Source organism: Anthonomus grandis, chromosome 2 (assembly GCF_022605725.1).
Source record: "Anthonomus grandis grandis chromosome 2, icAntGran1.3, whole genome shotgun sequence".
In the NCBI taxonomy this organism is placed as follows: domain Eukaryota; kingdom Metazoa; phylum Arthropoda; class Insecta; order Coleoptera; family Curculionidae; genus Anthonomus; species Anthonomus grandis.
This window is the reverse complement of record NC_065547.1, coordinates 23,480,102-23,493,032: the sequence shown is the minus strand read 5'-3', so window position 1 is coordinate 23,493,032 and position 12,931 is coordinate 23,480,102. Positions and strand designations below refer to the sequence as shown.

The 12,931-nt window shown below is 33.2% G+C and overlaps 1 protein-coding gene across 2 annotated transcripts in view; it reads right to left on the bottom strand.

Moving 5' to 3' along the window:
* The window catches only part of LOC126746567 (multiple C2 and transmembrane domain-containing protein), a 248,048-nt gene extending 236,385 nt beyond the window's left edge, over positions 1–11,663 (bottom strand). Inside the window, exon 1 of one of the 2 annotated variants that reach the window (XM_050454923.1) lies at positions 11,524–11,663. In XM_050454923.1, the coding sequence (XP_050310880.1) occupies positions 11,524–11,557 (34 nt within the window). In that variant the 5' untranslated portion in view covers positions 11,558–11,663. Of the gene's footprint in view, positions 1–3,051; positions 3,448–11,523 lie in introns of those variants that run through there. The other variant, XM_050454906.1, reaches the window with a different exon arrangement.
* Between the last annotated feature and the right edge of the window lie 1,268 nt (positions 11,664–12,931).

Sequence of the window (12,931 nt, the reverse complement as noted above, 5' to 3'; positions counted from 1 at the left end):
AATTAATTAGGTTTGTTGGTACTTTATTAAAAATATTTGCTGCATTATAAGAATATGACCTCTGAAACATGACACTATGATGAAGTGGAACCGTAATTCTTTTAGAAAACCTTATATTTAAACCATGAACAGTGTCCCGAAAAATTAGTCTTTCTTTAAGGGAGACAGGGGAAGATGTGTCATTAATTATTTTCAATAAAAACACTGCAAAATGTAATATCCTGCGCATATCCATTTTAAGCCATCTAATATCTCTATATAAATAAGATACATGGTCAAATTTTCGGAGTCCATAAACAAATCGAACGCAAGCATTTTGGACCCTTTGAATTCTTACCCGACTTTCCAAATCTAGACAAAACCCATAAACTACGTCAGCATAATTAAAATGAGACAGTACAAGGGATTCACATAATTGTTTTCTTAACTTTACATTTAACATATGGCGGTTATTATACAATGTTTTCAGGGACATAAAAGTTCTTTGAAAAATTTTTTTAAGGTGTTCCTTAAATCTTAATTGTTCATCCAAAATAACCCCCAAGTTTTTACCGTTGTTTACAAATTCCAATCTTGTATTATCGAAATTAATATTTATATTAGATTTTAAAAACTCTCTTTGATTTTTGTTACCAAATATCATAAGCTGGGACTTATTAGGATTTAATTTTAAATTGTGATTTTTTGAGTTTAAGCCTAGTGCTTGCAGGTCTTCATTTATGAGTGATTCGGCCTCTTTATAGTCGCTGTAATCAAAACAATAATAAATTTGCGTATCATCAGCAAATGCCTGAAGCTTACAATATTTAAGCGATTTTAAAACATCTGAGGTATACATTATAAAAAGCAAAGGACCCAAAATGGAACCCTGCGGTACTCCACAACTAATACTTACTTGTTCAGACTTTCTGTTATCGGAAAAAATCGTTTGATATCTATTAGACAAATAGGATTTTAAAAGCAAATAGGAGTTATTATTAAAACCGTAATACTTAAGCTTAGCGCACAACAAATTATGGTTAATGGTGTCAAACGCCTTAGAATAATCCAACAGCACTAAAACGGTATGCATGTTTTTATCACAAGCTCTAAATAAGTCATCAGTTACATTACAAAGTGCTACCGAAGTGTTAAAATGTTTCCTAAACCCACATTGTGAATTTGGTATTATTTCATTAGATAAGCAATAGTTATATATCTGATTATAAAGAATTCTTTCAAAAATTTTCGAAACGGCAGGCAAAATACTTATAATGCGAATGTCATTAAGAGTTGTAGGAGTAGACATTTTAGGCAAAGGTTTTCCCATTGAAGTTTTCCATTGATCAGGAAAGTAACTTATCTCTATGCAACAATTTATAATGTGGGTTAAGTACAAGTCAACAAAGGGGCTACAATACTTAAGCATTAATGAAGAAATTTGATCGGTACCTATCGCAATTGTTTTTATATTATTTAAAATTTTGTTAACCTCATCCGGACTCGTTAAATGGAAACTAAACATATTCGCATCTCTATAAAAGTTATTATTATAATAAGACGTTTTTTCCTCACAGCCTGGATTGACCTGCGCAGTTAAGTCAAAAAAATTACTTATCTCATTGGGATCAGAGAGAAACGACGGAATTAGACCATCCTTATTCTTACAAATATTAAAACTTTTTAGTGCATTCCACAGCTGACTCGGTTCTCTTTTATTTAAAAAAAGTGAATCGATATACTTCCTCTTCTCTCTCCGAACCCGAGACAAAGTAAAATTTCTTAAACCTTTGTAAGTATTCCAATCTTCCAATAGTTTTGACTGTTTGAATATACGCAAGGCATCGTCCCTTTGTCTCATAAAGATTTTTAGGTTTTCTGTGAGCCATGGTGCTTTAGGCTTAGTAATGCGAGATTCTCGGACAGGCGCATGCCTATCAAAAAGGGTTAAAATAAAGTTATTAAACATAGATATCTTCATATTAATGTCATTTTCGTAAAAAATATTATCCCACGGCAAATTGTGCATGTCTGCATTGAAATTGTATACATTAAAATTTTTAAAACAACGGTACCTAACAATTTTTTGACTGCAATTTATTTTTGCTAAATTTAATTCACAATATATAATTTTATGGTCGGATACGGCATCAGCCGATAACACACCCTTATTAGAAACCAACAGCACATTAGAAACAAATATGACATCTAAAAGAGTACTTACATTTGCCGTTACTCGTGTGGGCTCTTCAATTACTTGATGTAGGTTGTAGTTTTCAAAAAGTGTAGTAAGTGGATTTTGAAGACTCAATAAATTAATATTAAAGTCCCCTAAACAAAAAGTTTCTTCTACAGCAGGATAAAGACATGAAAATATATTATCAAAGTCAGCGGTTAATGCACTAAAATTTAGCGTTGGTGGCTTGTAAAAAACACAAAAGCCATAATACTTATTTCCCAACCTAATCTTAAAAACAAGGTATTCAAGTTTAGGATTAATATTAAAATCAAAAGTCAATATATCAACTTGATATGTACATTTAACAAAAGCAGCCACACCTCCCCCCCTGCCGACCCTATCTTTTCTAAACATTTGGTAACCCGGAATCTTAAATGTGTCAGAATCATCCCCCTCAGACAGCCAAGTTTCAGACAACAAAAATATCTCAAAATTATTTGCTTCTATCATATCACGTAATTCAGCAAAACCCGTAAAGATAGATCTTACGTTTAAGTGGCCAACTTTGAATTTACTAGTAGTCATCATCCAGTAACCAATTTGATTCTTATTAACAATAATATATGTATGTATAATTATAGGAAAAATGCGGAAAAATTTAATGTTATGCAAGCTCGAAAATATATCAGTGTTTCCCTATACAGGTATATATAGATAATAAATAGCTTAGCCTAAAAACAAAAACAATAGAAAACAAAATAGAAAAAACAGCGCTTCCACACAATGCCCCGGGATTACTTTGTAAAAAATAATAATTATTCATATAGAACCAAAACCAGGCAAAAAAATTTTGTAATTATGATTAAGTTATTGGTTAAAAAGTATTTTCTTACCGAAAATCGAAATTGCATGAGTATTGATAACAATAACAAAACGTATTAAATTACTGTCCATTATTAAGCTAAGCAGACTTTATTTTAATTAAGTCACTTTCACTAGGTATACGATGCACTTTATTGTTAAACTTAGTATAAATAACTCCATTCAGGACCCATGCGTTTTTGACACCAAACAAGTCAATGGCCTTATTAAGTAGAAAAAGGCGATTTTTAGTTAAATCTTCCTTTATAAATATATTACTGTTTTTCAAATTTTTGCGACCTTTTAGTACCGAAACACGAGCCATATCACTACCGAAGTTCACGAGAACTGCAGGAGGACTATCATTGCGTGCCTTGGCCAAAACACGGTAGCACTTTTTTATATCCGATCTATTAATATTTACTTTTAGCTGTTCGGTAAACAATTCGGTTACTTTCGAATGCAGGTTCTCGTTTACATCCATGGGCAGCCCAAAAATGCGTATATTCATGTTTCGTTGGGATTGTTCAACGCAATCTGTTGTGGTGCGCAGTTTTATGTTTTCCCGTTCCAGCTCAAGGACTCTATCCTCCAGAATAGTACACCTATTCACCAGGACAGAGCAATCATTATCATTTATATAATTAATAAGTTTATATATTATTAATAAGTTTATTCATATTATTAATAAGTTTAGCTTCTCCTCAAACTGTTTTTCAATGCGGGAGACTATTTTATCGACAATTTCTTGCAGAAATTTGTCGTTAAAAATGCTTATTACTTGCGATTTAATCTCGCGCAGGTCTGTAGATGAGAATCCCATTATGGCGGACAGGAACAACAACTTGGAATCAGTTAAACACCAATATTTCACTGCACTGGAACTATTTTAACCCAACTACTTGGAATTAATATTAACTGTGCTGCACTTATGACAAAACTTTGAAAATTATTTAATAAACTTAGGTAATGACTCCATAAACAACAAAAATCAAGGAGCGTGTGCGAAGACGATGCTAACTACTCGCACGCCATCCGTTATTTACATCATTATTTTTTAGATTCAGCTTAGAATTCAGCATGGCTATCTGTCTGTATAATGAGTATTTTGTTTCAAAATTAATTGAAAGGCTTCTATGTGGTCCGTGTCACAAGTTTAAAGCAACTTAACAAATGACTTATGTCAATTCCTTCTTTACTATTTAAGCTACTTTTAGTAAGATCTCGAACTACTTTAAAGTTTATTGAAATTAAAGCTGCATAAAGGCTCCATTAAATAACCTAGTTCTAATAATATTATAATTTATATTTCTTCAGCTTTTGTTCTCAGTAATCAAAGATATATGGTTAGGACCGATGTCTGTCATCGGGTAACCTATATAACCATAGGCCCCTTAAATGGCCGGCAAAATCGGTGTCGTACATATGTATAGAAAGAAATTAGAATGTTTGCAGCGAGATGCTGATTCAAATAACTCACATTAACGCGCTAAAAATATAATGTATTTAACGGTCATCGCTGAGAGGCAGATGATTGATCTAACCGACTTACACGGTCGTGTTAAGACCCCTTTATCGATAGCTAAGAGTATCCAACCGAATTTGAAATTTATAGCATAAATCAAAATTATCAGCTGTCAAGTCATTTTCTTTATTGCTAGAATATATACACTTAGAACACTGAAAGCCTAGAATAAGCGTAGCTGCAAACGATAGGCGATGTATTTAAGCTCATCATCGCTCAGACAATGATGTCAAATCGATTTTCCAATTTTTCATACAATATATATTTTTCTTAATCTACTGAATATTTTTTTAACGTGTTGTACTTTATAACAGTTAAAAAATGTATTCTTTAAAGTTTTCTTGTATTTACTAACTAATAATATATATATTAAGACTAAACAAAAAACTTTTTAGAATAAAAAATATTCTTAACATAAAAGTTAATGAAAAAAAGCAACTTGGCAACGTAGAATACCTATATGTTAAAAAGTAGGCAATGTTGCCACTTTGTGTTTTTTGTTCTAAATATTTCTGCATGTGTGCAAGCTATTTATAGTCTACGCCCGCTATTATTTAATCGATATAATGCCCCATATGTCTAAAACTATGGGCGCATTATTAAATAAAAAAAAATTAAAATTTTCAATTTCAATTTTCCTTTTGCCAATATACAGTGCGAGTCTGTAACGAATAAACTCGATAATAAATAAATGGAAGCGTGTTCGAAAAAACGCTCGGACACGTCAATTGAGATTGTAAGTTGCGCTTTTTTTACGATAATTTTTTTTATACAGAATGTGCCATGTAGGCGGGGCTAATACCAACTTTCTCATTTTAAACGGAACGCCCTATATGTTATTATATTTTTGGATTCTGCAGAAAATTCTAAACATTTTGGTATTCTAAACATGCCATATCTTTACTCACCTGTTTTTAAGTTTTGATTTTTTAGTTTAAAAATGTTTTAAATTAAAAAAATATGCATTTTAGTAAACAGTTTTTTTTTGTAATGTATTTTATGAAGGTCCTATAAAAATGTGGTATTTTTATAATTTTGACATTGCTACAAGACGTGCCTTTACTGTCGGATAATCAGATTTAAGTTTTTTTAAATTTTTTTACGAAATGGGCTATTTAAGTTGATTGACTACACAAGATTGACATCCTAATGATGATTGGGTACGGAGATAGAACAAGAACCCAAAATGAAGTTTTGCATTTATTCAGACAGAAGTATCCTGATTTACCACCCATATCTCAAAGTACTATAAGCAAGATTGAAAAACAGTTTCGGGAAAATAGTCACGTAAGAACAAGAACTAGTTCTTGTCGATCTGCGTTTAAGACACCAAAATTACCGTAAACTGGGGCTACTTGCACACGTTTTCAGCACATTTCCCAATGTACCCCCGTATATTGTAAGTTTACAACTTTGCAAAAATTACATTGTACCGACCTATTTAAGGGCTACCCATGGCTGGTATAAAAATTGGAAGAATGCAGCCATTGGTCCCAAAAAACATTTGTTTGTGGGGTGTGCAAGTCACCCCATGGTTGTGGCAACTTGCACATCCATGAAAAAATGTTTATAAATTGCATTCTAAAGCATATTCTATGCATGTTACCCCTTAATCATATGAAAAAAACCTATAACAAGGGCCACCGTTTCAACCAATTAAAAATCAAGTATAATAAAAATCAAATATTTTTAAAGAAAAAATAATATATTGTCAAAATATATGAAACTTAAAAACAAATTCTCTACCTATAAATGCTTAGAAATATTAATAAGAAGTTATTAAAAAATAAACAAACTTTATCTAGCAAAACTTTGGTAATATAAGGCATATTCTTTGAAAAAATCACAAGTGTAACAAAAACAAAACATTGGCTAATTATTATTGTCACCTTGTCGGCACCACTGTCATCGACTGAAGATTCATTGTCTTCCGAATCCTCACACCATTCGCATTCAAAATAAGGGTCTTTGCTGTCTTTATTACAGGGTCCACAAATCCAAGCTCGACACTTCGTGCATTGTATCCAATCAATTGCGCCTCTGTCTTTCCAGTTAATCTTGCAGATACCACACTAGGAGTTATTAGTCTTTCTTTCTCTCTTGCTTTTCCTGATAGGGAGTTGCTGAGTGCATGACCAAACGCTAGATGAAGAGGTTCCTGGTTCTTCGGCTGTAGTTCGAAATTCCTCAGGAACGGTTACAGGATTTTCAGAAATATTAGGGTCTGTAACAGTGCGAGACGAATCACTTCCAGGTTCGACTTTTTCCCCTTTCGCGTTTTTTCTCAACCCCTGTTCCACGGTGCTCTTTCAACAAATCAACCAAGCTGTTGTCTAAGACTCTTTCGATGTCTGCATCTTCTAGTCCACCAGGAATGCGCTTTAAAACTTCGTCGGGATTTGCAGGATGCAAACCAGTTGCTTTAAATCGTGATATGAGATTCTCTGCTACATTTTGACTTACCCCTTTCCACAATCTGTCCAGTAGGTTCGTAAATTGTTCTTTTGGGATACAACCTTGGAACCGCGACTCCTTTCTCCACTGATCGAGAATTTCTCTCCATTTTCTTTTCATAGGCGCAAATTCGGCCAGGGGCTGCATTAAATGCGTGGTATTGGCTGGGAAGGGAGTTATGTAGATGTTATTTGTACCACATGCCTCTATCACCTGTGGTGAAAAGTGGCTTACCAGGTTGTCACTAACGAGAATCATCTGGTCGTTATTTTCTCCGGTGGATCGACGTGAGGCAGGAAAAGCTTGAAGAACCACATTTCGAATAAGTTCATGTCGAACCATCCGCTCGCACTGCTCGCATATTTTGTTCCTCGTGATCCACCTTGCGTACAGTTGTCATAAAGATTTAAAGCTTTATATACAACGATTGGTGGTAAAAGGTCTCCATTTGCATTTCCACAAACCATTAAACTGATCGTAGCCCGGGAATGCTCCTGAACTCTTTCCACTCTCTTCGTGTTCCTTGGCACTACCACCTTCCTGGACCCAGTATCATCTGTAACGTTGGTTTCATCATAGTTATACAAATTTGAGCTTTTTACTTCTCTAATTGCTAAGTCAATATTATTAAAGAAATTTAAAACTTCATTACGATCCACTGATGCTCTGGATCTCTTTATGTTTAAAGCCATTCTAACGCTTAAATGGTTCCTTTTTATAAATAATTGTAAGAAAGCAGGTCCAGGGAAGTTATTTTTGAATATTCGAACATTTTTGTGAGAGTAAATCCCCAATTTGCTAACACCCAATGTCTTTGAAATGAGAGCCTCTTCTTGATCACTTAAAACCTTTGGATGACCAACTGATTTCGAGTGTGCACCAAGAAGTGTTCGACCTAACGTAGTCCGTTCTACTTTGAAAGTTTCGGCTCCTAATTTCCTCGACATACCCGCATTTACTGCATCTACCGCTTGGCGCAAGTCGTTCTCTGAGTAATTCCGGTAATTTCTTGCTCGTTTTTTTGTACGTACGAAACATTTTTATACTTTATTTACCTGTAACAACAGAAAGCCCGCGATAAAACACAAAATAACATAACCTAAAAAAAAGTAAACAAAAATACACGTGGTGTGCAAGTTACCCCGGGGTGGGCAAGTAGCCCCACATTACGGTAATGTGTTATTAGCCATTGAAGAAAATCCTAATTTTCTCACTAGGCATGTAGCACGCGAATTGCTCGAATTGAGTAGTAAGGGTTCTTGAAGGTAGAAAAAATTCATCCCTATAAACTAAAAATTCTCCAGGAACTCAATGAAGAAGATTCAGATATAAGAATTGAATTTTGTGAACAATTTATGGAATTAATGCAGAATAATAATCTTATTACAGAAAACATTCTCTTTCTGATGAGTGGACATTTATGCTGAACGTTCGAGAAGTAAATCGTCAAAATTGCCGTTATTGGGCACAAGAAAATCCATGTTGGATGAGGCAAGGCCACACTCAACACCCAGAAAAAGTAAATGTTTGGGCAGCAATTCTACGTCAGCAAGTTATAGGCCCAGTACTTACAGTTTTTACAAGAAGAACTAATTCCAAATCTAGCTGTTCTATTCCCTGATCCAATAGAAGCTGATATGCCGAATAAAAACATCTGGTTTCAGCAAGATGGTGCGCCACCCCATTTTGCAAGACCTGTTCGAAACTATCTGGATATTATTATTTCTGGATATTATTATTCCAGGCAGATGGATTAGTAGGAGAGGACCTTTTAAATGACCACCAAGATTGCCCGATTTGACTCCGCTGGATTTTTTCTTATGGGAATATTTGAAATTCAAAGTTTATGTGACCAAGCCGGCAAATATTGATGAGTTGAAAACTAGAATAAGGCAAGAGTATCGAAACATTTCTCCAGAATGCATAGGACGGTCAAAATGAATTTGTAGTACGTTTAGGGCATTGTCAAATAGTAAATGGTTTACATTTCGAACACTTATTATAGAAAATTTTTTTGAAAAAACCCTCTTAAAGTTTATGAAATACGTTTTCTTTAACGTCCTGTATTTTAAAAACAGGTAAATAAAGGTATGGCATGTGATACATCAACATGTTTGGAATTTTGTGGAAAATCCAAAAATGTAACAACATACCGGGTGGTGCGTCGCCGAGCGGAACATAGGAAATTCCATAAATTTAGGGGGTCAATTATTGGCTTTCTTGTACATTTTACAGAAAAAATGTAAGATAACTTTTTGAAGAGACCAATCTGGCAAGCCCTTGTGCAAAGTTTCAAAAAATTTTAATAGGCGAATCTTGAATTATTCAATTAAATGTAATTGCAAAATTAGCAAATTTTCGGTTTGCCAGATTGGTCTCTTCAAAAAGTTATCTTAAATTTTTTCTATAAAAAGCCGCTCGGCGACGCACCACCCAGTATAGGATATCCCATTTAAAATAGGAACGTTGATATTAGCACCTACATGGCACACCCTGTATAAAGACTTATAATCGCAATTGACGTGTCTGAGCGTTTTTCCGAACACGCCTCCAATTATTTATTATCGAATTTATTCCAAGACTCGCACTGTATGTAATCCACTTCAGACTTCAAAATTTTTCAGCAAAAAAGAAGTTTTTAATTTTATTATTAATTGAAAAGCCGCACTAAGATCACTCAAAACATCCTTTAAATACTAATACTATACAAAAGATACACCATCCAAACATAAACCGAGCGCAGTTGCCAAATACATTATCGAGAGAATATTTCCGGGCGAAATTTAAAGCCTTGATCTTCTGTGTGAACATGTAAGACCCTTACTCCTTAGCCCATTAAAACCGAGAATACTTTTTTTTTAATTTAACGCTTTTTTAGCATTCAGCTTATTACAAGTGTCCAAAGTATGATTTGAAGCTCTCACAAAACGAGTGTATAAAATAAATCGAAGAAAAAAACACGTGTTCCTATTTGGGACCTTTAACCCTAAGTCTACTTCTAAATACACATGCTGAATAAAATTGTTAAAAAATAGTGTATAGAAATTTTATGAAAACAGTCTATACAAAGTACACAAAGGCTTATAGTTTTAAAAAAGATTGTCGACAAAAAAGTTGTATCTGAATGTCTTTTTGTTACACAATTCGCCAATCATTTATAAGAAAGGTGTTGATGGCTTTTTAACTATTTCTTCATAGCATAGGTTAGATCTGGAATTTTTTCCTTGATAGATTTGGTAGTTTATAAGGTATCCGATGGGAGTGTTAAGGTACCAAACTTTATACCAAAATCGTACAAATTTTCGACGGATAAATTGTTTACACCCGTGGTCACCAAAATACCGGATCATTGAATATTGATTTATCATCTGACAGATTTTCTTCTGCAACGAAATTTTGTTTTCAAATGATCTATAACTGTAAGAAGTTTACGCATCTTGCCAGTTTGGTCAATCTCATGAATATATTTGCAAATGAAAAAAAATCTGTCGCGTCTCATAGCATTTAATAATAAGTATTTATATATTAGTATATTAATATTATTAGCATATATAGTATCTTAATTTCTTTTGGACGGTAAAACGTTTATACCATTAAGGATAAGTAATCCTATGAAAACTTTTAATTCATCGCTAGAAATTTTTAGGTCGAGGCTGTTTTTAAGTAAAGCCTAATCGGTGGATCACAGTTTACATTAAGGTCATCGTCATCTTAGATAAACTGTTTTTGTTGTTTTAAACAGTTTGTGATATCTTCCATATTCACATTTTTAGTTGCCATAATAATATTGAATGTCTTTTTTTTATCGTTCTTGTTTTAAAATTTCTTTATTTGTGGAAGCTTTAATGTGCATTTTTTCTTGGTGTGTTATTCTCGTATGGTTTTCAAAAACTTGACTGGCATCTCTTATTTGCTACTACAGTTGATTATTAATCACAACCCCATTATTTTCTGTATTAATTGGTTTAATTAAGGGTGATCTTATTTAACTCGTTCGGTTCAATTTCTAATTTAACATCGACTTAGTGAATTCCTATTATATTTCTTGGCTTAATAAGCAACGGAATGACATTTTTAAGAGTATCAGGTCGTGTTGGCGGTTTTGGCAGAGCAGACGTAGAATCAACACTTGCATAAAATTTAATGCTTTCTATCTTTTTGTCAAAAAATTAATTGTTATTTCGGAGACATTCATCTTACCTCAGATTTAATTCATTTAAAGCAATATCCACCTAGCATGTTTTGAAAGAATCATAGACATTAACACAAAGCTAAATTTAAGCTAAATTACATAGGCCGAGATCTTCCACTTCTAATAGTTTTATTACTAGTAATGAAATTCACGAACTAAAAAATATTCTTTATTTTGCTTTGATAATATAACGAAAAGAATGGTTAAAATAAATAATATCCGTAAAATGTAAATTACTTCGAATACTAACAATTATACGGGCCTATTACACTCTGCATATCCTAAAGATATGTACGAGTAAAATATATTTACAAAAACTAATATTCTACTTACTGGAGGGTTCATCACAGTTTTCAGACGGATTCATCTTTCTAATCACTACATACACAACTATTCAGCGATTTTCAGCGATTCTGTAGGATAATTATTAATTCGCATATCCTACTATGCTCGTTTTTCCAGCTCATTTTCCTGTTCATTTTTTTCGAAAACGCACGAAAAGTGAGGTTATAATCACCCCTAACACGTATCCCGCAACAGCCCGCATTAAACTGGCGCCTTTTGTCCTATCCATTATTGATTTTCCAAGAGTGGCTCAGAAAAAGTGGGAAATTTTATAATTGAAGTCGAAAGGATGGAAAAAGTTTTTCCGAGAGGCAGAATTTCCTGATAATAACGCGCGTTAAAGTGCATAAGCGGATGCGTATTGATAAATGTTAAATTGAATATTGTTTTAAAGTCTATTTTGGTTTATCCAGCAAATTGCGCATGACAGCTAGAGTTTAATATGTTTCAATTCTCACCTCTTGTTTCTAGATAGCAATATCCAACAGTTTTTTTATTAGAAATCAAATGGCATGCTCGAAAGTTTCTTTTGCCTTCTTGAAAAATAATTAAACAAGTAAATATGTTTTTTTTTATTTTCTGACAAACTGAAATGTTAAGTGCACCACGCAGCATTTTTATCTGTAGGACAGGAAGAATAAAATGAGGATGAGGCGATCTCAACAATGTATTGGAAAGAGATCTTAGCATAAAGAAGGTTGTATTGAATCTAAGGACCAAAGATGCAAAGGAAAACAGGAGTGTCCATTAAGCCACAACTCATATAAAAATTTTACAAAGAAGTTGGCCCAGTAGTTGGGCGATTATTGTAGTTGGTAATTAAGGTCCAGTCTTAGCTAGATAGTTTGCAAACTTGCGCTAAACAGATTTTACCAGGGCAATTGAATACTGATAAAGTGAATTTCATATGATGCAGCAATACTTAATGTTCTATCCAATGTATATTAGATTCAAATAATGTAGATATAAGCCACTATTTAAACTGTAAATTAGTGGGATGTATAAGTAAATCAACAAGGGTAGAGAAGAATAGTACAACATGTAGTGACCATATCTTTCGCAACAATATAAATCAATTTATGATAAACTCTGTAATCTCAAATGCATCTGTTTCTGATAACCATCCAGTGCTATTAAATTAAAATTTAAATTAAATGCCATCTTAAACTAATACTAAATTTCAATTAAAAATAAATAATTATAAAAATTAGATATTAATAACATTTTTAGCAAATGAGTCCTGGAATAGAAAAATTAAATGCCAAAACGTTAATGAATATACATAATTATTAATCAAAAAATTTCAGTATTACATAAAGTTACCTACATATTGTAAGTCTATCAAGGCGTCGTATTAAGCCCTGGAGGGCCTACTTACGTCCATACGTCAACGAGA